Source organism: Numenius arquata, chromosome 8 (assembly GCF_964106895.1).
Source record: "Numenius arquata chromosome 8, bNumArq3.hap1.1, whole genome shotgun sequence".
Taxonomy (NCBI): Eukaryota; Metazoa; Chordata; class Aves; order Charadriiformes; family Scolopacidae; genus Numenius; species Numenius arquata.
Window position 1 is genome coordinate 33,969,782 of NC_133583.1, and position 23,074 is coordinate 33,992,855.

At 54.2% G+C, this 23,074-nt stretch overlaps 3 protein-coding genes across 3 annotated transcripts; 2 read left to right on the forward strand and 1 right to left on the reverse strand.

Moving 5' to 3' along the window:
• Positions 1-204: 204 nt before the first annotated feature.
• Positions 205-2,294, reverse strand: MYOC (myocilin). The gene is made up of 3 exons (XM_074152379.1): positions 1,796-2,294; positions 1,120-1,239; positions 205-989 (listed from the first exon to the last, which is right to left on the reverse strand). The coding sequence occupies exons 1-3, from the start codon at positions 2,292-2,294 to the stop codon at positions 205-207; spliced, it is 1,404 nt and encodes a 467-aa protein (XP_074008480.1).
• A 455-nt stretch (positions 2,295-2,749) lies between these two features.
• VAMP4 (vesicle associated membrane protein 4) lies at positions 2,750-15,625 on the forward strand. The gene is made up of 8 exons (XM_074152063.1): positions 2,750-2,847; positions 3,208-3,319; positions 5,275-5,321; positions 5,691-5,741; positions 12,877-12,977; positions 13,557-13,636; positions 13,815-13,866; positions 14,937-15,625. Exons 2-8 carry the CDS (start codon positions 3,254-3,256, stop codon positions 14,963-14,965), a joined length of 426 nt encoding a protein of 141 aa, XP_074008164.1. The 5' UTR covers positions 2,750-2,847; positions 3,208-3,253; the 3' UTR covers positions 14,966-15,625.
• A 3,392-nt stretch (positions 15,626-19,017) lies between these two features.
• Positions 19,018-23,023, forward strand: ITPA (inosine triphosphatase). The gene is made up of 8 exons (XM_074152168.1): positions 19,018-19,098; positions 19,193-19,250; positions 19,339-19,403; positions 20,145-20,218; positions 21,047-21,078; positions 21,819-21,934; positions 22,438-22,514; positions 22,804-23,023. Exons 1-8 carry the CDS (start codon positions 19,036-19,038, stop codon positions 22,919-22,921), a joined length of 603 nt encoding a protein of 200 aa, XP_074008269.1. The 5' UTR covers positions 19,018-19,035; the 3' UTR covers positions 22,922-23,023.
• Positions 23,024-23,074: the final 51 nt, after the last annotated feature.

The window sequence follows — 23,074 nt, forward strand, 5'->3', positions numbered from 1 at the left end:
GAGCATGACAGGATGTTGCTGGAGGTGCCAGCGAGGAGATTGGGGGTCCCACCATGGCTCAGCTGGGCAGCGTGTGTCCCCCACCATTGCCTTGGGCTGTCTGAGCCGGTGCTCCCGGCCGTGCTAAGGGGAGCTGGGGAGCGAAGCAGGGTGCCAACGCACGCATGGGGGTTGTGGGGGGGGCTAAGCCACTGTGGCCCCGGCTCACGCCTGGGAGAGGCGGACAGGGTAGGTGACCATATTGAAGCTGTCCCAGGCAAAGAGCTGCCGCTCAGCGGGGTTGTAGTCCACCATGCTGAGGTAGCGGAAGCGGTTCTCAAAGGGGATGCTGAGGGTCCGGCTGGTGCTGGTGGCCGTGTCGTAGGCAAAGTTGATGGTGGCATTGGGCGCCGAGTAACTGCTGACAGTGTAGAGGGTGCCGCAGATGACAAAGGAGTTGGCCACCCCCCGCTTGCGGATGTTGGTCTCCCAGGTCCGCCGGATTTCCAGTGTGTCAGGGTCCAGCTTGGAGAGGACAATTGCCCCCCTGGCCTTCTCAGTGCTGTAGATCACCCAAAGCCCTGTCTCATCCACCGCCAGGTCGATGTCGGTGTAGCCCCCCCAGGCGTAGGGGTACTGCCCGTGGTAGCCAGCGCCAGGGATCTCCCTCTCAGCCGTGACGGTCTCTCCCCGCAGGTCATAGCGGGCCACCGTGCGGGAGCGGCGGGGCTGGAAGAAGAGCCCACCACGGTAGATGACAGCCCCTGTGCTCTCCAGGGGTTGCGGCAGGATGTGCACCTTGGCGGGGTAGCCCCGGGCCAGCTGCTCGGCCGCTTCGTACTGGAAGAGCTGACGGACCTCCGTGCCCACTGCGTCCACGCGCCAGGTGGTCTCTCGCGTGAACGGGGACACAGGCTCGGGGTCCTTCATCCACACACCGTACTTGCCAGCAATGGTCTCTGCCCGGCCGAAGACGACGGGCTCCCCCACCCACACCAGCTCACCGCAGCCTGCTCGGGGACAGGAGGAGAGAGAGAAAGGGGTTACTGCTCAGCGGCGCCCAGCGAGCCCCTCGGGGGGGCCAAGCAGTATTTGTGAGCAGTGGAGCATGGGGCCGGCCAGCTGTGCCGGTGGCAGTACCCGAGTCCTCGCTCCCCGGACGGCTGAGCGCGGTCTCCTCCAGCAGCCGGGATGCGGGAACCTCCGTCCTCTCCGACTGCAGCTCCTGGTAGGCGAGGGGCTGCGGGTCCCAGCGGGGGGCTACGGCGGGGCCAGGCACAGCATGAGTAGGGACCGAGCCAGCCCTCCTCACTGCTGCACCTGCCCTCGCTGCCCTGGGGGGCTCCACGCCAGACTGTTGCTTCCCGAAACACCAACACCTTGGCCAGGAGCCCGGGTGCTCCGTCCCACTGTGGCAGGACACGTCCACGACCCGCTGATGGGGACCTCACTCCACAGCCGCTGATGCTGTTGTCCCCAGGTGCGGAGTTTAACGCTCCTTAGGGGAAACCCCTAATCGCCCCAGATTAGCCTGGTCCCCTGTGTCCCCACTCTGCTACGGGGCAGATGGTGGGATGAGGAGAGCTCCGGCTGCCAGCCCTGATTTAGGGATCGGGAGAGGTGCAATGGGCTGTGATCCCCTGGTAGAGCTGAACCCCACTGCTAGTGAGCACCCACTGGGATACCTGAGAGCCAGGGGCAGCAGCGGCTGCACCATTTGGGGGGCAGCAAAGGGACTTGACCAGCCCCCTGGAGAGATGCAGTGGCGGGGAGTTGGTGGCAGGGATGCACAGGGGTTCCCGGCCCCGGCACTTACCTTTGACAGGGGCACGCAGGGCGTCACGGCCAGGCCCCTCTCTGCCGGGGGGGCAGCGGGTGGCCCGCAGCCGGGCGATCTCCTGGGTGCTGCTCTCCAGCCGCCTCGCCAGCTCCTCTTTCTCCCGCTCCAGTCGCCCCTTCTCCTCCTCCAGCCGGGACTTGGCCCGCAGCAGCTCGCTGTAGGCAGCCTCCAGGCGAGCGGCCGAGGCTGCATGCTGGGGGTCCCGCGCCCCCCCTACCTCGGCTCCCCGTGGCCCCGAGCCCCCCGTACCCCGCTCCCGGCCCTCCAGCCGGCTCAGGCGGGCGGCGAGCGCGGCCAGCTCGGCCCGCAGCTCCGGCACGCCGCTAGCATCAGGGCAACCGGCCTCTACGGGGCTGGCCACAGAGAAGGTGTAGGTGCAACGCCCGGTGCTGTCATCGGCACGCCGGAGAGAGGCCGTCTCGCCCCGGCTGCCCAGGGCCAGCGCCCCCCAGAGCAGCAGCCAGGCCCCCAGCATGGCTCCCTGCCCTGCCCTCCGCTCCGCCGCTCGCCGGCCGCCGCCCGCATTTATAGGGTGGGAGGGCGGCGGGGAGAGGGGTCGGGGCGGCGAGGGGACGGCCGAGCCGGAACCTTCCAGATGCCGGCGGCGGCTTTCGCCCAGCGGTAGCCGGCACTCCCCCCTCGGGGCCGCTGGCCGGGCTCCGGCAGCCTGCGGCCGCCGCCAAGGGCTTTGCTGCCGGGGCCGTGTGCCAGGAGAGATGCCGGGGGCCGAGGCGGCCGGACCCCCCCTCCCTCCCCCGCTGCTGGCAGGGAGGCATCGCCGGGAGCCCCGCCAGCCCCCGGGCTACCGCGCCAGCGTGTTCCCGGGCCGGGGCCGCCCCCGCCGGCTCCCGGCGCCCAGCCCCGGCCCCACCCCCGCCCCGACTCCGCCCTCTGCCCCGCCCCGCAATCGATCGCTCGGCGCTCGGCCGCGGCGGGCGGAGCGCCGAGGCAGTCGATGGGACGGCTGACTCGCCGCCGCCGCCGTTGCACCGGCCATTTCCCGCCGGCCCGGCCCGTAGCGGAGACCGGTGAGCGGGGCGGGGGGTGGCGGGGCGCCTCTGTCTGGGCATCGCCAGGGGCCCACAGGGTGCCTCTGTCTGGGCATCGCCGGCGGGCACAGGAGGGCTGGGCCGGAACGGCGGGGCCGGGCGAACGCGCGGGTTCCGGGCACCGGCTGCCCTTGCATCCCTCCTACTCTGGGGCCGTTGCATCCCCCCCGGCCCTGTCTCGGGGTCCTTCCCTCTTCTCCCCCCATCCCTCCGGGCCCACCGGCGCGGGAGCTCCCCGGCCGCCCGCGGGGCTCCGCCGAGCGTCCCCACCCCGTTCTCCCGGGCCCCGGCGAGGGGCGGTTGGGGTGACCCGGCCGTTCCCTGCGCCTCCCCCTGCAGGCTTCTCCTCCCGGGCGCGGAGCCGCCTCTCCCGCAGGCAGGGACCATGCCTCCGAAATTCAAGCGGCACCTGAACGACGACGAGGTGACAGGCTCGGTGAAGAGCGAGCGGGTGAGTACCGGCGGGCCCGCGGGGGACCAGCCTGTCCCTCCGGTGGCCGTAACGGGCCGTTCCTGATGTCGGGGTGCCCGGGGTAGGTGCCCACAGCCGGCAGGTGGGTGTTAACGCGCCTTGGGGACCCTGAGTTGCCGCATGGCATTAGCCACTGGGCCGGTGCAAGGCAAGGTACAGCTGCATTTGCCAAAGGGGTTTGCACAGCCCTTCGGCTGCAGGGCCCGGAAGCCTGTACCGCTGTTCGTGGTGACAACCGAGGGGACTGTCCCTGCAGTGGACCCGGCCTGTGTATTTTAAAACAAACCCCATTAGGGAACAGGGCTGGTTTGAGAATCTCTTTCAGTTCCTTCAGGCTGGTCTGAAGGTCCCGGTGTGCTCCAAGTTCCTGCCTCTCCGCAGAGCTCGGCCTGGGCACGTCGCGGCTCTCCTCCCCCCGTAGCTGGCCAAAGGACTCGTGTGAAGTTACCCTGTCCTTTACAGCTGATTTTTTTTCTCCTGTCGCCAAGGTCCCCTGACATTTCAGGCTTTGAAACACAGGTCAGAGTGGTGCAGTTGTCTATTTTAGACAAAGTGGATTTAACCTGATGATTTTTGTCCTGGGGTCATACTGTGCTACAGCTGAGTTTAGGCTGTAGTCTTAAATGTTGCCCCGGCTCAGGATAGCTGTCAGTGAGATGAGGATCCTGCGTTGCCGAGAGTGGTTCGCTCATCCCTTGAGGGAGGCAATGGCTGAACCTATTGCGTGGTCTCACGGCTTGCCTAAGTTGATTGAGCAAATGTGACAAGGATGGAAATGTAGGTAAGTTTCAAAATAAGAGCACTGCACTTGCAGGTGGGAGCCCAAATTTGTGCACAGGGGAAGCAGCAGCTGTTGGTACCAGAAGGACCATCCAATGTGTTCCCCGGCCCACGGATTTAGGGTGCCGGTTCCCCCTCTTGGTTATTTTTGACCTGAAGTAGATGTTACCGGGAACCCTGAGCTCAATTGTAAAATTTGTGCTGCCCTGGTATGAGAAATGAACTCTAATAATGTCTTTGTCAGAAACTTTCAGGCTTAAGTGGGATTGTGGGGTTCCTTTTAAAAATCAGCCTTTGGATCACCTGATGAGGTGTAGTGGAACAGCAAATCTGAGCCCAGGAGGAGCCCTTTGGCACAAAGCAGCGAAGCTACTGGACCGCTCTGCTTTCCAGCCTGGTCGTGGCCTCTGCCTGAGTCGGCGCTTTGGAGGGGCTGTCACCTCCGGACGTGCCGTGCAGGGAGCAAAGCGTGTTTCCTTGCAGTCACCTTTCTTACACCTGCTGCTGTCAGATGGCTGGAGAAACCACATCCTCCAAATCGGGAGTGGATATGACTTCCCTTGCGGATGGGATACCCCAGGGTGGTTGTAGGCGATGTCGATGTTTTTTGAGCATCGCTCAAACAGCTGTTGACCGAGTGCAGTGCTGGGGATTGTCCCTTGAGCAGAGAGGGCCTTCCTTCCACGGCTGGCCTGCACAGGGGCTCTGCCTGCTGCTTTTCAAGGCAGGGTTCAATGCGCTGATGAACTGGTTGCTTCTGTATCGTAGGGAGTTGTACTGGTCCCTAGAAGTGGGATCTGAACCTGCGCAGGCAGCTGACCATTGATGCAAATCCAGTTTGGCTCAGTGGCAGAGGTGTGAGTTGTCCCAAGTCAGAGCTGCAGAGCTGTGCATCGGTCTGTGCTGTACAGAACTAGCAAACACTGCCGAGGTGATAATAGTGGCACAGAGACATCCAGCTTGGCCCCTGATCACAAGCGGAGAGAAACAGCGTGGCTTCAGACACCTAAAAAGTACCGTTGTTGCTCTCCAAAGGAGGGCTTGCATGTAACCTGTGGTCGGAGGATGCTGATTGCATCCGAAGGGCTGGAAATGTGTATGTGAAATGGTTGCTAACTGACGAGGTGGTTTGGGTTTTTCTTCTGTGTTTGCAGAGGAACCTGTTGGAGGAAGATTCGGATGAAGAGGAAGACTTTTTCTTGTGAGTTTCTGAATGGCTGCTGTAAGGATCGCGGTGTCTTAACTGCCTACATCTCTGAGACTGGAGGCGTCGAATGCCAAAAACTGCTCCCTGCCACATAGGTGGTGGCGTAGGAATCAAAACCTGTGATTCCTTTGAGATGATCTCCCGGAGCCTTGGCATCAAGCGCGAATTAAGACTTAATAGGTGTGACCTTTATAAGAGCGGGGTGTCCCACGTATCCTAAGACGTGGGAGGGACTGATGGAAGGTATGAGAACAATCCTCCATCCAAAAGGCATTGATTCTCTCTTGCGTGTCTTTTGAGTCTGGTTTAAAAACATGTTTTCGTTGTATCTTCCGTCCTGATGGCTCTCTTTTCTGCCTGCAGGAGAGGCCCTTCTGGACCAAGATTTGGACCAAGGAATGACAAGATCAGGCAGTAAGTCATTGCTCCTCAGTGTCACACAGATAATATTTTATTATGGCAATAAGAGCTCCTGCTGCTGTCTGACTGGAGTATTTCTGTGTAGTTCTGAATACAAACGTGGCTCGTGCTTGCTTTCTTCTAATTGCGGTTTCCTACCCTACATGTCCACAGCTAAGGGAAATCTCAAATTTGATTCAAGCTATCAAGAAATTGTGCATTGACAGAGGTGAAGGGATAGGATTGTATCACAGTAGCTTAGTGGAGTTTCTAAATCCCTCACTGTATTCTAGTGATGATCTATTCCAGCCTCTTATGAGGCTCTTTCTAGAGCATTAACTCTGAATTTTAACCTTTTCTAGCACCACTTTTTATTGGTTTGTTGCTTTTTTATTAATCCTATAATTTGCTCCTCAATGTTTCAAGAAAGCAAGTGGTCAGGAACACACCAGGACCATGTTTTTTTGGGCAGTGGCTCGTCCTCTGGCCTCCTCCAGATAAAAACCTGATACAGGTGACCTGGAGATGAGCAGTGACTCAGTGGGGTCAAAGCAGCTGGAAAACAGGAAGCCATTACAGCTGGAGGAGGATTAGGGCAAGAAGGAAGGAGTGAACACTCCGAATCCTTCTCCCATCGAGTCATTTCCTGGATGGTGCTTGTTGTGGGCTCCAGTTTGTCCTGTCCTTCCCAATGAGGGATGCGATAGTGGTACTTAATGGAAAGAGGGGGTGATGTTCACAGACCTACTGTCTTCTTTTGCTGACCTCTGCAGAGCCAGAACAGAAATCTGTGCAGGGACTGATGGCCAGGCGTTATTCAGGCTGAGTTGTCTTGTGTGCAGCCTGAGTGTTGCTCTTCATTAGGGATTTTTTTTCATGCTGGGAAGAAGCCAGTGCAGCTCTGAGATGACTCATTGCCAACGTCAGCATTAGGCAGTGCTTGCTTGTGTGCCCGCTTGCCACGTTACTTTGAGGGGCGAAGTGCACCTGAGTTTCACAAGAGGCAGCAGGTTGATCACTGCACCCGAAGTTTCCAGGGTGTCTCTGTTCCCTCCAGGGTATGAGGATGCTGTTGGTAGAGGCTCACCGATCCTTACAGTAAGCCAGTGTGGATAAAGCCTCCCTTCCAGGGCAGTGCCACACTGCCTGGAGTGGATAGGAAGGGTGAGAATTGGTTTTATGAGAGGGGTCCCGTCCCCATAAAAAGGTGGAGAGGGGTTGGTGTCTACCCCTTCATCCTCCTCTGCTGGAAAGGAATTACAGGGCATCTTCTGCCTTCCCAGCATGATGGGGAAAACAGGAGCTCTTTTCTTCCCACTCTCTTGGCCAGGCAGAAGGGAGCAGAGGCTTAGGTAAAGGACAGCACTGCAGCTTTGAAGGTGAAGAAAAATGAAAGAAGAATTCACCTAGGAGCTGGTGCATTCATAGGTGTGATGTGACTAATGCCCAACTAATGGGAAGCTCGTCCATTGCCAGAGATGGCATGTCTAGTAGACCTGGTATGGGATGTGTCCCTTCCGGTAGCAAGTGGCTACATCTATCTAGTATCTAGAACATCTGTTATAAAATAGTATCTATTTTCTGCTCTCATCAATGTTGATTGCTTTGTTTAATAAGCACTTACAGTGTGCAGTTGTCATTTCTTGTCATGGAGCTTATTATTAAGTTTCTGATCAGACCGGCCCTTGTGCTGGATGGATTGATGCCTGGTCTCTTAACGATGCGGTTCGCTCTGGTTTCAACAGAGGAGGAAAAGGAGGGTTGGGTTGCTGCTGAAACGCTGTAAGGAAAAGACATTTTAAGGAGGAATTTGAGCATTTGGAGAGCTCAGACATGGCTGGGCGAAGCTAGAGAGACTGTAGTTGTACGGGACTGGAGGAACGAGGTGTGAACATAGGCGTAGAAGGAAACTGGATGGAGGACTGGGTAGAGGAAAAAGTGATGGGATTATGGGAGCAAAGGTGCGGAACATGTTGAATGTGAGGGGCAAGTCTGGAAACTTTTCCTAGTTGTCCTTGGCAGCAAAGGGGCTTGGGTCGGAGTGGAGAGTTGGCAGCAGAGACCCTCGAGGCTGGCTCAGCTGCAGAAAGAGATGGTGGGGAACACTACAAACCTCGTAGGGGAAAGAGACGAGTTACAGCCAACAGCAGTGGCAGGAGAAAGTGTCACAGTCCCATCCATGCTGTGTTTTGTCCTGATGTGTCTGGAATTTCAGGTTCTGTTGTCCCAACAGCTGCTCCATTGCAGTGAACGCTCCCCTGGTAATTAAGTGCTGCATGAGGTCCCTTAGGCTCCCTCTGAGACCTCCCCATCCCTGGTGTGGGCTGGAGCTGAAAGGTGGCTTTTAACAGGCCTTGTCTTTTTCCCGAAAGTTACAAGAACAGATGAGGGAGACCTGATCTCTCTTCTCTGCCTTTGCTTCCAGGCTTTGTCAGAAGTTGTGAATGTGTGTTGTGAGAGCTCTTGGTGCCTTTTGGGGGAAGGTGAAACGTTCATCTTCCACCTGAGTTTCTTTTATTTAGAATATGAGCCTATTATAACAGGTCTTCTTTTCAAAAACACTACCAGAATTGCCCCCTTTTATGTGCTGCTTGACTTTCTTCACCATTGATGTTTCTGCTTTCAGGCAGCCGTGTTGCTGGATCTGGGTTCCTGCTCGTGCTGGCGATGAGGCTCAGCGCACTGCTGTGGTTCCCCTGGAGCCAGGTCTTGGTCCCCTTGATTCCCCCATCGCACCGCTGGGAGTGGCCAGCATGCCCCAGTGGCTCTGTCTGGCTGCAAGCCCCAAAATTAGCCCCTGAGGATGGGAAGGGTTTGGGGAATGGTTTGAAGGCAAAAGCTGATAGCAGGGCCTGGCTGCTCATCGCAGGTGGGTAGTTGTGCAGTGAACCCCATCCATAGTCCAGGCTTTCATTTGAAGGTGGTACGAGACCGCGTTGTCAGGCATCGTTGTTGAGTGTAATCCTTTTAAGGACTGAAAGGCTTCTGGGGGGCATAGGCTGCTGTATTCCTCACTGTTGTGACGAACCAGCACCTTAAAGCCAGGCATTTGTGGCAGGGTTCAGCTCTGATACCCCAGAGCTGTCTGCCAGGCAGCCCCTCTGCAGAGAGCCGTGCCTTGGGGAGCGCTGCACTGTCCTGGCCTCCTGCCTTTGCACCATCCATCCAGCTTGGCTCTCTGTCCTGTTCCCTCTTCCCTGGGTTACTGCCACAACGTGCGGTGTTTGGGTGTAATTTGCACCAAAATACACAGCACTATTAATATCGCTGGGGTGGAAAATAGAAGTGTGTCATTCTGGCTGTAAACAGCCGGCTTGGAGACAAGAAGCAGCCTTGAGGAGCACATCCCATGGTGTGTGCATGGCCTGTTTACGGTGTCTGAAGAATGCAGCACTGTTGTTAGCCCAACACCGTGACCAGCCCGGGAAGCTTTTCAGTAGCTAACCCAGTGTGGCCAGAATGGAAAGGCTTATTCCTCCCAGTTTGGAGCCAGCAAAGCAGAAGAAAAGAGGAGTCTAAACCAAGCTAAGCGCTCCTGGGTTTCTTGTTGTTGCTTTGACGGTGTACACTTGCTGTCCTTCTTAAAAGCATCATATTTGCAGTAATTAGTAAGGAGAAGGGTCATGGGAGACATATTTTATGCTTTTGTCTTGCTCCCATTCCTGGCGGGTATTTATTCTACTTTATTTCTCTTGGAAATCTGGCAGGAGTGAAGCACTTGAAACGTATGTGTCAAAAGCCAATAGCTCCCTAACAGGAAATAAGCTTCGTATTGGAGGATTCATTTTCTCTTGCCAAATAAAACAAGAAAATATTTTCTTCTTGATGAGACTTGAGTTTCCAGCCTCAAGCTTGCCAAACTAGTGGGGAATTGTTGAATTTGCTCTGAAACTGCTGGGCTAATGCTGGGCATCGTTCAGCCCCCTCCCAGGGAGGCATCTCTTGCAGCAGTGGTGGGTGGGAGAGAGCAGAAAGCAAGGACTGGCTTAAGGTCTGTTTAAGGCACTGGTGGAGATCAAAGTTTCATTTCCTGACTTGGTCTCTTTCTTCGTGGTTTTTTTTTCCCAGAGTTCTCTTTTTAAGTTAGATGCCAAAATTATTGGGGTGCTCCAACCTGTCTGTGTTCCAAGGAAGTTAAACACCTCAACATTTGTGAGAGTTTAAGCCTTGATTTCTCTGTGCCTCCATGCTCTGTCCATGAAATGTTTCGTTCTCTTGGGGGGACAGCTAAGGGCATTTCCAGGCTATGGGCAGACAGCAAAGGCATGCAGCGTTTCTCCAGCAGCTCACGTGAAAAGAGGTGAGATGCTGAGATGCAACGTGGACAGTAGGGGTCTGTGCTCCATAAGCCTCTCCCAAATGCTTGTTTGCAGCAGAGCAGCTTGAAGTTACATACCTGCCCACTCTGCCTCGAATGCTACAGGGTGCCTTGGGACCACAGCAGCATCTCTCCAGGCTCTGACCCGTACTGGTGGAGATATGGGTGGCATCACATTGCACTGCACATTCCTAGATGCATTGTAACCTTGCGTGCTCCTGCTTGTTAGTTGTACCAACAGAACTCAGTTACAAATCTGTTGTGGGAGGAAATCTCTTTATTTTGAAGCCAGTAAATGATTTTAGAAACATTTACATACTGCAAATGTAGTCTTCTGCCTGGGAAACTGATGTTTAAAGCCTTAGCGTTTTTGCCAAGTTGGCTCATCTGGGATAGCAGATGTTTCTGCTTTTCCTCTCTCACCCCAAGCTATAGCAGCGTTGCTGGCGGCTCAGAGCTGGGACTTGTCTGTTGTGCTGAGGTAAGGAAACCCCCTGGCAGAGCGTCCCTCCCCTCCATGTCCTTGCCTGCTGCCCCAGGGCAGGGCCACGGAGCTGTGCGTGTCGTGGGTGGGGTGGACATTTTGCTCCACAGGGTACCACCTTGTGTTTCCCAGGCAGCATCCACCTGTGTGCTCAGTGCCACCTTCTGTGCTTGCCATCGGTGGCAGCTCACCTTGTACCTTGTAAAACAAATGGTGGATCAGAAGGGGCTTGTGGGCGTGGGGCAGGTTGCTGCTGCGAGGTGTTTGGGGATTATTTATGCCTTTCCCCTCCGGATAAGAAACTCCTGGCAGGTGGCTGCTGTTGATGTGGAAGGCAAGAGGTGCCACCACATGGTGTAGGTGTATGCAGAGAGATGCTGCTCCCACGGACTCTGTGATGCAGCATAGGGAAGGCAGGTTCCTTTCTTACGGTATCCTAAATAAAGCAAGTTTTTACGTGCACTGCTGGAGTCTAGCATGTGCCATATGAGGGCTGTTGAGTCAGAAATTGGCTTCGGAGAGGTTGCCTGGCTGTTCCAGCTCTGGAAGCCACAGTGCAATGGTGCTACAGAGCCCGACCTGAAATGCTAAGATGGGAAACCCTTTCATATTCAAAGATCGTTCTAGAACTTTTGGGGGAGAAAGAAAGCTTTTTCTTTTAATCACTTTCTTTGCCTGTTTTTTGGAACAGTAAGCAAATGTGAGCACAGCATGTGCTTTTCCATTGCAACCACTCTTGCTTGTTGCAGCTGCTTCTCACGTGTGTGTCTGAGCACAAGCGCCTGCTCGGTGAGAGGCACGTACCTGGTATGGAGACAGGAGAAATAGGTCAATGTGAACCTATGTCTGTAATGAATTAGAGACATGGTGTCTAGGTCGGGGCCCCGTTCCTGGTTCTGCAGTGCCCCATTGACTGGCCTTGGGCAAGTTGCCCTGGGCGTCCCTTGGCCTCGCTTCCTGGGCCGTGGTGGAGGATATGCTGTCCTCCTTGTACCAAGTGCTCTGAGCTTAGGTGCTGGATGGTGGCTCTCTAAGTGGTGGAGCTGGGTCTGGTGCTGCTTTCAACACTCTTGATTTGCCACATAATGTCTTTGAACATCTGCATCGGTGAGATGGCAGTGGGAGGAGAGGGTTTCGCATGGGTCCAGAGAGAAAGATATTGTGACTGGGTAATCTGGGGAGCAGGAGAGTGTGGGTGCTAAGCAGGCACAAATGATGAAGTGGTGGCAACCCTTCTTCCCTGTGGGGACACCAGTGGCACATTGTTAATAGGTGGTGTGTGTTTCTGGTAACGTGGAGGGCTGATGAAGTGGCCTATTCGTGCTGCATATTTGGGAAATGCTGGATGCACTTTGTTATGTTTAAAGTGCTTAAATGTTTTTAATCAAGGTGACTGAAGTCATCAAACCTAAGACTTATGCAGAGCGAGTGGCCTGGAGCTATTTCTGTTTTATTGCCCTGTGTGTAGCGTTGCCTCCAAAACGTTGCCGTTGCCATTTACTTTCTGGGAACGGTATGTCTCAAACAATGTATTGTCTCCCTAGGGCCCCAAGAAATTTCTTATTTCTATCTCCAGGAAAATAAAAGTGAACTAGCTCCAAAATACAAACCAGAATGCTGCAGTATTTTTCCACCAGGAGAATTTTTCTCTCTTACCAATGTGGCTTTTTTATGGAGTGAATAAATGCATTTATAATAACCCTGCGGGTGTGATTTGGGCTACTGTTCACTGAAGCGACTACCCACAGAGTTGCGTAACCTATGAGAAGATGGATTATAATAACTTGGTTTAGTTCATATCAGCCATTTCTTGACTGTTCTCTTCATGCCCCTGGCAGAGAGGGATTCATTTAGCAACTCAGTTCACAGAGAGGAGAGTACACCTTGCTTTCATTTCACCCCAAGTTATTGAGCAAAGGTGTGGTGTGAGGTTCTATGAAAACTAGAAAGATAAGCTGTGGTTTTTATTTTTTTTTTTTCCCCTTTGATGTGAGCTCTTCTGCAGCAGAGGTGCCCACCAACAGCAATTACTGCCTCTTCTTACTGCATTTTTGTGTTAAAGGTGTTACTGAGGGTGCCCCCTGCTTCTGCTGACTTCCCAGTGCTCTCTTTGAGCCCCTTGTGTTCCCTCGCCCTTCCTGGGATTGCCAGAGACCTGCTGCAGGTCATGCTGTGCCTCTGGCTTTCTCAGCATTCTGTCGACCTCCCTCCATTGTTGTCCCCTTCGATTTTTGTCGGTGAGCTCTTGGATCCTACCAGCCTGGGCAGCTCTGAGCAAGGGCCGCTGCTGCAATGCACAGCTGGTGGTGCTCACTTCTGCTCCTCATGATGCCTTTTCTCTGCTCTAGTGTCCAGAACCAGGTGGACGAAGTCATCGATGTTATGCAGGAGAACATCACGAAGGTGATTGAAAGAGGCGAGCGGCTGGATGACCTGCAGGATAAATCAGGTGCAATGCTAAATGCAGTTCTACTGGCCTTTTCCCCATGTCTCTTCCCTGTTGCTGGGCCGTGTTACTTGGTTTTGGTTCAGAAAGTACCTAATGACAGACCTGGGTTTGTATTTCTGTTCTGGAGAGTGGTGTTTCCCAGCCTTGGGCTGCAGATCTGACTTTCTGCCAACATTTTACTCTTTCCACCTTCGCCTTCTGCTGCTTTGTGCAGTTTGGAGGTGCTTGGGTGTTGTGATCTTGTTGGTCATTCAAGCTAAGGTAGATTGGTCTGTCTCACAACGGCCCTGAGCACTTCAGCTGTCCGCTTGCTTGCTGGCTTGCAGAGTGAATTCGTGTCCTCAGAGGGCAGGCAGTACAAAGGGGGCTCAGTGGGACTCAGCAGGTCTGTGTGTGCTCTAGCGAAGGGCGTCACAGTGGCATCTGCTGTGGCTTTGGTGAATCACGCTGTGGTTGGGCCTTTTCCCCTAATGGTGAGTTTATTGCTTAAAACTCAGTGCAGTTAGTAGAACGGGTGGATGATCTGACTCTGTGTGCATGCGCGCTCCTGAATCACCTCTTTTTTCTTTCCTTCAATAGAAAGTTTATCAGACAATGCAACAGCTTTTAGCAACAGAGCCAAGCAGCTTCGGAGACAGATGTGGTGGCGAGGCTGCAAGGTGAGCAAGAACAGGCAGGGGTGGGTTTGTGGAGGAGCGGTTACCTGCCCTGCCCTGGGAGGAGACGGAGAAGCTCTGCTTTCTAGCTGAAAAGATGCTGGAAGCCGAAGGCCTGCTTTCAGGTAGAAGCAGCTACACATGGCACCCCATATAACACGCCTCTGTGGTTCCCTTGCAGATGAAGGCGATCATAGCACTGGTGGCAGTCATTCTCCTGCTTGTGATCATTGGTGAGTAGCTCCAGGTCACTCCAGCCATGTCTAGGACTGAAATATTTGAGGCATTCCACACCATGAGTGACACTGTGGTGCTGTTGTCCCTCAGAGCGAGCACCTGAGCTATTCTCGTCGGGCCACACTCTGCCTTAAGCGGTCATAAAAGGTGCCTGTAGATCACTCCATGCTGCTCTTCTGCAAGGTTTAAATGGAGAGGAGCAGGCTCGAACCAAATCATACTCACTGTGGCCAAAGGAAGCCAACATTGCCCTGCCCTGACAACACTGAACCAATCCAGGGTTGGCACCAACTGATCCTGAGGCTGGTGGGAGTAGATGGAAGAGTTTCAGACTGCATCAATATCTCCCAAAGTTCTCTCCACGTATATCGGCCATCTTGAAATGGGTCTGGTCCCTGTAAGTGTTCCTCCCCAAAACTGCTGGGCTGCTTAATTTTCAGCAAGTAGCTGTTGTGGCTTTGCCGCTCGTCCCTTCTCTGCTCTTTCTGCTCTGCCTGGTCCCTGTGGAGCTCCCCAGAGCACAGATGTTGCTGCTTTTCCTACCAAAAAGCTAATGATGACCAGAGCGTGTTTCTTCCTGGCAATAGAATTCATCCCTCTGCCTGCAGAATTATGTGCTCCAGGGATCTAAGCAGCTCAGTACGGCAGTGCAGCTCTTCTGTGCCACTGGATCTGTGGAGGGTTTTTCTCCCACCGACCGTGGCCGGGGACAGCTCTGTAAGGGTTCTTGTTACTTCAGCAAAACCCTTGCGACCTGTTGTCCTGCTGACACACAGCCTGCAGCAGGAGAGGCAGAGCTGGCAGCAGGGTGGGAGCGTTGTAGAGAAAGAAAGTGATGGAAAATCCCATCTGGTTTAATTTTGGGAAGCTGGAAGGAGATGAAGGTGGCAGGAAACGTTGCCTAGCATGTGTGCGGGCAGCGGATTACATTAGCTCGAGCTTGGAAACACACTTTCCCTCGCAGCTGCTTGGTGTTTGTCACTACAGAAATGGGGGGATCTCTCTGGCGGGGATCTGTGTTGCACGCGAAGGTGTGTGGCTGAGAGCTCGTTTCTTTGTTTTCCAGTACCCATAATCCTGAAGTATCATACCTGACGGGGCAGCTGGAGGCTTCGGTTGGAGCTGGTTCTGGGATAACCAAACTGCTGTGTAATTTAAGTGAGATATCTGTATATAGCTTTGAAGTTGTTTTTCTCCAAGGAGTGAGGAGGCGGCGGCAAGTAGCCAGTTCTAACGGAGTGTTTTAAGAACTGCCAAATGACCCTTATTTTTGGTTGAGTACCTGCTCCTGCTGTCAGACTTTTTTTTATAACAGAAGATTTAGTTCCCAAACTGCCTGCCTGTGGAATTCTGGATCTCTGGTTTGGAGCTGGCTACTTGCCACTACGGTTTATCTGTATATATGGTTGAGCTGTATTATTAATAATAATATCATTTGAGCAGTTCCCTGCTGCCTGCTGTGAAAGGCAGAGGGGACTTTGTCCTTTCAGAGCAAAGGAGGGGAAAAATGTCTGAAGAGAAACATACCATTATGTTACAGGGAACTGACCCTTCTGTGGAGAACTTCAAGGGTGTTGCTTCTCTGTTTAAAAAAAAAAAAAAAAAAAAGGGAGAGGAAAAAAAAAAAGAAATAATTAGGTTTTACAATCCAGAAGACTTTCTGGTCCTGCCATGGGAATGCACAAGCTCAGTGTTTTCGGTATTGCTGCTTACAGCTGTGACTAAAGACATTCCAGTAAACTTATTTTTGACTGTACATCTGGAGTTCCTGCACATCTTCAGTAGTGTTCTGGAGGACTTACTCAGCTCTCTACTGCCGGGAGTCCCTAGGAAAGGGCTGTTTCAGTGTTTTCTTCACCAGAAGCAAGAAGTGTGTGTAAGCCTAATGATATAAGAGACACAACAGGACAGCAACTCTCCAAAACCACTCCAGGGTGAACAAGCCCACTGCATATTCAGACCCTTCACTTTGATGTGGTGGTTGTGGTCCCAAATGCCACCCTGTTTTGCTTCACTGTGATCCAGCAGGCTGGGGGTTGTTCCCAGACAGATGCACTGGGGTGTTCAGGGAGGTTTAGGGGCCCCTATGCTGGACTAGACAGGAGCTGAGCTCCTCCATCCATGGGTGAGACTGCTGTGTTTTAGCTGTCTCCATCCTTGGTTGCGCGTGTTGGCGGCATTTCTGTCCGCCCTTTATTTTTGGGACCCTTGTTCTTTCCGGCCTTGAGCCTGGGACTTCAGCTGAGCTGAGATCAGGCTCTACTGGTCCTGTTTTTGCTGTCTCTTTTCTGATGAGAGAAGCATCGTCCTACTTAGTGTGTGTCTGAAGTAATATTGGAGAGGGGAAACAGTGCTCCAGAGAATGCCCAGTGCTGTGTCCCAGCTTCCTTCTCTGAACCTGCCCCCAGGACCTTGTACACAGTTTCCACCTGAGTGGTGGTGCGGCTCCATGCTGAGAAGGGGATTAAAAGTGAGCACAGCAGTCTGGAGAGTCAGATGTGATTACAAGCTCTGCTTGCCCACCTGGAATATAAATAGGGCTTTTCCCCTCTGTGGGCCCTGGTCTCTCCAGGTGGGAAGCAGAAAGCCAAGCTGGGTTTTTCCTCTTGAAAAGTGTAGCCCGGTTTTAAGATCATGTACCCACGGGAAGGGACAAAAATCATCCTGCCTATGCCTTTGGCTACTCTCCACCTGCAAGGGAACAAGAGGGTGAATGAAGAGGGACTGTGTCTATCTACAGGGGGGCTGCAGGTCTTGCTGAGCTATGGGTACCTTTTCCTGCCAGCTGGAAAGTGAGTTAATGGCACTGTGAGCCCGTGTGATGGCTGTGCTGTGCCTGCTCTGGCCTGCCTGCTATGGCAGGCTTTACTCCTGCTGCTGGAGAGTCCTGCTAGTACCTCTGGTATTCTCTCCCAGCTCCGTCTTGCTGCTGCTGCACCCACAGAAGGACCCTGGTGCCACAGCAGCGCATCAGGATTTCAAATTCCGGCTGGCACCAGGTCTGAGCAAGAGAGGTTAGTTTCGCAGTTACCTGCTAGAGGCAAAGCCTGGCTTTAAAGCTGAGCTTGAAGGCGTTTGAAAATGGATGCTTATAGAATGAAGGCTTCACAGCAACCCTGTTGTAGTAAAGAACTGCTTATAGCTCCTGAATTTGGGAGCTGCTGCTACATCCTCCATAGCCCTGTCCTTGCTGGGTTCGGCAGACCTGTCAGCAGCATGTCCTTAGGGAGAGTTTCCATATGGCGTTGAACTCTCAGTGCAGGCTCTGGTGTACCACCCCGAGAAGTGCTGCTGTTACCACCATGCCAGCAGTGCGCTGCTTCAGACAAACGCTTTTCCAGCTGACCCAGATCCATGGGAAATGAGATGGCAACGCTAACGCCCCTGACCATGGACAGTTTGTGTTTTGTGCCTGCTTCGGATTCATCCTTCGGTACCGGCAGGACTGACCAGGCCCACCTCAGGCAGCATGTTCTGGCCCTGGAAAAGCTTGCTTTCCTTGACGGCTTTGCTGGAATGCTTTCGCAGCATCTCCCAGGGGGTTGGGGTGCAAACAGTTGTACTTGAGATGCAGGGCAGGGAAAGCTGCCACGTCCAAAGCCTTCAGCGTGCTTTCCTGTGTTGCCAGGATTAGGTGTTGATCAGTTTTAGGTTCAAGTCACTGAATGCCAGGGTTGTCCTGATCACACACCTCCTCAAGGGACCAGCTCTGGCTGTGAGAGGCACCAGCAGCAACAAATCAACAGCCCTAGTCAGTAACTTCACAGTAATAGAATTTATTGAGCAAGTTTTATAGATTTTATTTTTTTAATTTTTTCCCCCAAGGCTGAGAAGACCACTGCAATATCTGGTCTCAGGTACATTACAGAGCCGTCCTCCTTATGTTACTTTGAGATACCATGGTCTTTATATTGCAGCCTGTGCTATCCCACCCTGGACTAGTGGCAGGGAGAACTGTAGTGAGTGGAAAGGGTTGTTGTTTCCAGGAGCATCTGCAGGCTTTGGGGTTGGTTTTCACTTAGGAGACGCTACAAAGGAGATTTTACAACAAAAACAATTCCTTCACCCAAGCGTAGGGTCTGTTTTATCCATTCCCTCTTTGTGCAGAAGACAGACCTCTTCATTAGCTGCTGTTTTCCACATGATTGCTTTTTTACAGGGAACGGCATGTTTTGGCTGGAGTTGTACGTTCCTGCTGCAGGGCTGGTTCCTCCTCCCATCCTTGCTGGTGTGACCCATTCAGCGAGACCCCAGGGTCCCCACGCCTGAGGGCACGGGGGCTGCAGGGATAGATGCCCGCAGCTCTGATGCAGGTGGGGAGAGGCCTCCCCAGTCCCAGCTCTGAGAGCTGGCCACACCAGAGCTGATGAAGGCTCTTCTGTGGGGGCTGGGTCTGAGGTAGAGGGCTGGGTACCGCAGTGGGGGAGTTCCCGTGACCCTGCTGCTTCACAGGGCACTGCTCCCCGCTACCCTCTGGCAGGGGAGCACTGGGTGTCATCGATCCATTCCTCTAGGGCTCTGTGCTGAGAGCAGGGACCATCTCTTGACTCCTGAGTCCAGCTCTCCCCACTGGTGTTCTTGCTACGGCTGCCAGCTGGTCCTGCAACAAGATGGAACTTGATCACTCCCACGTAGGAAATGTGCACAGACGTGCCAGAGGTCGGGGAGTAAATAGCAGCAGCGCTTGGAGCACAATCCACTACCCAATTCCCCAAACTACATGTGATTCTACTTTAGGGAAAACAGGGAGACGGATCCTTTGGCCGCGGCTGCCAAACGCTGGGGAAGTAAACAGGGAGGCGGCCGACCCCGCCCCGCTGGAGGTGCCGGTGCCCGCTGTAGGCCGGCCCTCAGGCGGCGGGGACCGGCGGCCTCAGGCGGCGGGGGGGGGGGGGCCCTGAGGGGGAACCCGGCCTCCTCTGCTGCCTCAGCCGCCATGGCGACCCGCGCGTCTCTCGCGAGACTATCCCTGACAGCTCCGCGCATGCGCAGGGCGGGGGCCGCGCACCGGCGAGAGGCAAGCGCCCTCCCTCCGAGGACCGGAAGTTGTCCTTTTCCTCGGCCTCGGGGGAAGCCTTTTCCCCATTGGCTGTGCGCTGCTGGGCGTGGTGCCGCCGCCGGCGGTGATTGGCGGGCTCGGCGCGCGGGCACCGCGTGGGGTCAGGATGGCGGCGCCGGCTCGGCGGAGCGTGGTGTTCGTGACGGGCAACGCCAAGAAGCTGGAGGAGGTCGCGGGGGAGGGGGCGGCTGCGGCCTGGCGGGGCCTGGGCCTGGCGGGGCCGGGGTCTGACGCGCGAATTTCCCTCCCTTTTCCCTCCTTAGGTCACTCAGATTCTCGGGGACTCCTCTCCCTACGCGCTGGTGGCGAAGAAAATTGACCGTGAGTTGGCGGCGGGGCCCGGGGGGACGCGGTGGGGCGGCCCGGCCTGGCCCGGGCGTCTCCTCAGCGCCGGCCTTTGTGTCCCCAGTGCCGGAGTACCAGGGGGAGCCGGACGAGATCTCCGTGCAGAAGTGCCGCGAAGCTGCCCGGCAGGTCGCTCGCTTTCTCCTTTCCCGCCGGTTGGAGAGGTGGTGGTGTGGGAGCTCGGAGGGACACCTGGCACCGGCGGGGCTTCTGACCTGGCCCTGAGGAAACTCAGGGATGCGTCCGGAGCTGGCCTGGCCCGGCTGCACTCCCGTCACCCTGCTGTTTCTGGCCTGCCATGGGTGGTGGTGAATTCTCACTGGTGACACAGTGTTTAGGCAGTCCCACTCTGGCTTCTTTGGCCTCCTGTGTCCCTCGAGCAGCAGGAGGACAAGACAGCTCCTTCAGTCCAGCCCCAGTGATTGTGGGATACTGAGTTTTCCATTAGCTGGAGCTTCTGATGGAACACCTTCCAGAGCTGTCTCTGGGATGGCTGTCCTAAAAGAACCAAGTGAGGGTGAGACTCAAGGAAAATGCAGGCGTGCCTCCAGGACACAGGCTTTCTCTCTCCTTGTCCCACCATTCCTTCCTGTCAAGAGAGCAGGGGGTGTTCAGATCTGCTTGGTTTTCCCCGTGAAAGATCTTCCCTACCATGCTTCAGCCACTCCTGCCTGCCTGGGGAGAACATGGGTTTGGTTGTGTCTGTCTGGTATGGATTGCCTCTGAGGTGAAGAGCTCTAGTGGCTGGTGGATTTTTGTGATGTTCCTCTTGTCATGGAAACGTGGCAATAGAATAGAGCAAGAAATTGAGTTTGGAGGTAGTGCTGTCCTCTAGGTCTAATGTTTCCATCTCTTGGGCTTTTGCTGTAGGTTCGGGGACCTGTTATAGTAGAGGATACCTGCTTGTGCTTCAATGCCCTGGGAGGTCTTCCAGGACCATACATGTAAGTAGGAGGGAACTTGCTTCACTTTTTGTGTCTTAGAGTTAGGAGCGCAGGCTGGCAGGGTGTGCTTCACAGGAGATTCTCCACATGCCAGGAGCAATAGGGTCAAGGATGTGATTGCTGGTCTGTGTCCTCAGCTTCATCCTGCACCCCAGGGACTGATCTTGAACTCCTTGAGCCCTGCTGTAAGTCACGGTGCAGGATGAGAGAGGCAGACCTGAATCTCCTGATCTATGGTGCCTGCTCTTGCAGCCAGCTTGGAAACCCAGCCCCACAATGAACTCTGTGTAGTTAAGGCACCATGCGTTTCCTCAGGACTTGGGGGTGAGTGTCCTACAGATTCTCACAGGGATCCTTTAATCCAGCAGATAACAAGCTTATTACATTGCAGTGTAACTCCTCTAATAAAATATTGCCTTAGCTCCTGGGATTAGTGTTTACTGTAATTAATTCTCTAAACTATCTCTGCTGAGCTGAGCAGAGACATAAAAGCTTTATATGATGAAATTGGCACTAGAACTGGGTGTAAGATGTGAACAAGTTGAGTTGATAAATGTATCTCAGCATGTCGTTGCTCACAAGTAGGAACTGGGTTATTTGCATAGACCTCAGTGCTGCAGTAAATGACATACAGCACTGTTGTTTTCAGTGTCCCATTCAGTTTAAGAGCTCAGTTCTTTATTGTTGGTAAATAGCCCAGAATGTGGTGATTTGACACCACATTTAAAGGCGGATGCAAAGAGTTATGGAAATGTAGTGTCTCGGGGATGCCTGTATTTCTGAGAAATAATAGCAAAAGTTCATATTTTCTCTTTTCTTCCCCTTCAGAAAATGGTTCCTGGAAAAACTCAAACCAGAAGGTACTGTCTTCTGTGTTACTGCTCTGCATGTAATTTGGTTCTTTCCAAATGAAATCAACCCCTGCCTGTGCTGGGTTCTGCTGAGCATGCTTGCCCACCTCAGTGCCTGTTTCATAGCTGCTTCCTTCCTTTCTGTCCAGCTCTGTCCCTCTGCATTCTCTCCTTGAGCCTGTTCTGTACCTTTCTTCACTGGATGTCATTTTCCTCAGTAGCTTCAGCATCATCCCTGCATCCCTAGATTCCCAGATTCCTGCCTCTGCAGGCTTGTGGGAACTTCTTGTCTGTCATCAGTGTGACCTGGAAGACCTGCTGCTCCCTTTGGCTTCTGTGTGAGCTTCTCTCCACTAATGCTTACCTCCACTGGTGTGCAGTGACCGCCTTTGATCCTGCAGTTGAAAGTGTGACTGCAAATCCTGCACTGGCATCATGAGCATGAGTGTGAATCACACTAATTCAGAGTTGGCTTTAGTCCTCTCTGGTGCCACACAGTTGTTTGCTTCCACTCCCAAATTAAAAGCGGGACCCTACAGCTCACACTTTGTTAGATCTGAGGTGCTGGCTTCAGTCATACAAGGGACTGGGCCAAGAGCATCCTTGTGCCTGAGCTTTGCCACCTCCTGTAGTTCTTCCTCTCCCTTGTCAATGTGAATCCAGAATGCTCCCTCGATCCATCTCTAGGTGGATGTGTTGCGCTCCAATGGAAAGGCAGTAACGCCAGGATCCTTTTCTGTGTCGCTCAGGCCTGTACAAGCTGCTGGCTGGATTTGAAGATAAATCTGCCTACGCTCTCTGTACCTTTGCATTCAGTACTGGAAACCCAGAGGAGCCAGTGAAGCTGTTCAAAGGCCAGACTCATGTAGGTGTTGTGCCCAGGGAAGGGAAGATGCTGAGCGCGAGGGCTATAATGTGAATTTTTTAACAGTGTTGGCTCTGTTGAGGACAATTTTAGTGGCTCCCGGGTCACTGAATGCTCTCGGAGCTTGTTGGGAACAGGCAGAGGGGCAGCACAGCTGGTGGGGGGTGGGTGCTGAATGCTGCAGCCCTTTCGCACACTACATCAGGCCCCCTCGTCTCTCTCTGGCAGGGTTGAATTTGAGTGCAGCTGTTAGCTCTCTTAATCACGGGGGGTAAAGGGGCTGTCGATTTATGGCAGTGTGATGGAGCACTGAGTTTGGGGCTGCTAATTTTGGTCACGTCCTGGGGAGGTGCTGGGAAGGAGGAGAGCACCACACACTGAGCCTGTGGTGGCCACAGTGTGAGCTATGGCTGCGTGTCGCTCTGCAGTGTGTTTGAAACGTGACTGCGAGGAAAGTGCTGCGAAACCACGGCTTAGAGGGCTTTTTTGCTATCTTGTGGCAGGGGCTGATAGTGGAGCCCAGAGGCCCTCGAGATTTTGGCTGGGATCCCTGCTTTCAGCCAGATGGCTACAACCAAACGTAAGTGGTGTTTTATCTACAGCTCTTTACATAAGGAAAGCCAGGGTCGAGGTTGTGTGTGGAGAGGAACCCGCTTACAAGGAAAGGTGGTGCGGAGAAAAACACCCTCCTGCACCTGAACATGCTGGCTTCAGAAGAACTGGATCAGGATGGGGGCTGTTGGCTTTGCCAGCGTGTCACTACAGACGCCCCACTGCCTAGTTGAGCGAGGAGCAGAGGGGGAGCTCTCAGTGACTGCGGGGAACACGGTGTCTCTGCTGCTGAGACTTGTGGTTTCTCTCCCTTCCAGCTATGCCGAGCTGCCCAAGGCAGTGAAGAACTCGATCTCGCACCGTTACAGAGCGCTGAGCCAGCTCTCCGCCTTTCTCCAGAGCCACTCAACAGAGCCTGGCTCTGCGCCCAGCTAGCCACCCCGGGGCTACGGACGCCCTCTGTTGTCTCTGTCGCATACTGCCCCGGGAGAGCTCTGCTCCGCTGCGGGCTGCCATTAAAGCTGTTACTCTCCTGGTACCTTCTTTCCCACCCCCCCCCCCCCGCCTTTGTTTTTGTTGCTCGCGCAG